This window comes from Merops nubicus, unplaced genomic scaffold, assembly GCF_000691845.1.
Source record: "Merops nubicus isolate BGI_N331 unplaced genomic scaffold, ASM69184v1 scaffold11019, whole genome shotgun sequence".
In the NCBI taxonomy this organism is placed as follows: Eukaryota; Metazoa; Chordata; class Aves; order Coraciiformes; family Meropidae; genus Merops; species Merops nubicus.
Window position 1 is genome coordinate 14,064 of NW_008630206.1, and position 1,342 is coordinate 15,405.

Consider the following 1,342-nt stretch of genomic DNA (forward strand, 5'->3'; position numbering starts at 1 on the left):
CTCCCTCAGGACTGGCTTCCAAGGGAGAGCTTCGTGTAGGTCTGCAGGTGTCCTCAGCTCCCTCCTGCTGCTGACAAGGCATGTCTCCAGAATTTTACATCTTAGAATCATTTTGGTTGGAAGAAACCTTAAAAATCATCAAGACTGACCCTTACCACATGAAATTTGCTTCTCTTAACTGAAGTCCCAGTAGGTCTGACTGGTCTGTGGAATCAATTTGTGGCCTAATGTGGCTGGTTTTGCCTCAGCCACCTACAGCCTGGAGCACAAACTGGAACAGCAGTCAGTGTTTTGGTTACAGGCCTGGTGCCCACCAGGTGACTGGGCTGTCACTGCTGCCACCACGTTGCCAGGCCCTGGGCAGGGCCCTGGGCAGGGAGCCACGGTCCTGCTGGTGACACAGGGTGCACACTGCCTCTCCCTGGACCTGACCCAGGCAGCAGCAGTGGCCAAAGCACCCCCCAGCCTTTCTGGTTCCACATGATCCAGTTAGGCTTCAGCTGGAGATCCTGCAGCAGTGCAGCCTGAGCCATCTCCTCTGGCAGGGCCTGACGTTCTGCTTGCTGTCTGTTCTCAGGCATTCGAGCACCTGCTGCAGCTGGAGCTGGTGAAGCCCCTGGAGAGGCCGTCTGCACGCACCCAGCCAGAGTACCTCCTGATGAAGCTGCTTCTGGACAACAACCAGATCATGGATGCTCTGCAGGTGTACCCCAGCTGCCCCACAGAGGTCAAGCAGTGGGCAGCCTCCTCCCTCAGCTGGCTCTGAACCTGCCTCAGCAGGGTCGCATCCTGCCCTCGGACTTTGGGAGTTGCCAGTGAAGCCCAGCAGGTGTGAGTTCCACCACAGCAGGGGGGTTAAGGGAATAAATTCTTGGAAGCAGCTGGCTTTGGTGATGGGTTTCTGGGGTTAAAGCAGCTCTGGTGGTGGCTCGGGGGCTCAGGCCGTTCCTTCTGCAGCACAGCTCCACCTCTGATGCAGTTCAAAGCTCATCCTTTGGGTACTTTTCCTTCTCAAATTTGACTGGACATAGGAAATGGACCTATTTAAACCTGTCATCCCAACTAGCTCCAGCAGGCCAGGGCTGGTGCTGTGTGCAGAAGGGGTCGAGTGAAGCCCTGTTGCTGAAAGGTTGGGGGAAGGGTTATTTTTTTCTCCTCTCTTGGCTGTTCCTTAAAGACACTCTCAGAGCAGTGCACTGAAAAGCAGCAAAGACATCTAGACAGGGTTGTCCTTAACTTTATGACAAGCAGTGGCTTAGACAAACCTCCCTGACACCACGAGACTGGGGCCCTACTGCAAAATAGGAATAAAAAAAGTTGTTGCAAGGTTTCCTGCAGGCAT

At 54.5% G+C, this 1,342-nt stretch overlaps 1 protein-coding gene across 1 annotated transcript in view; it reads left to right on the forward strand.

Annotated features, from left to right (window-relative positions):
* Window positions 1-766, forward strand: part of ORC4 (origin recognition complex, subunit 4) — a 14,124-nt gene extending 13,358 nt beyond the window's left edge. Inside the window, exon 13 of the mRNA XM_008947192.1 lies at window positions 578-766. Within this exon, the coding sequence (XP_008945440.1) occupies window positions 578-766 (189 nt within the window). The remainder of the gene's footprint in view (window positions 1-577) is intronic.
* Window positions 767-1,342: the final 576 nt, after the last annotated feature.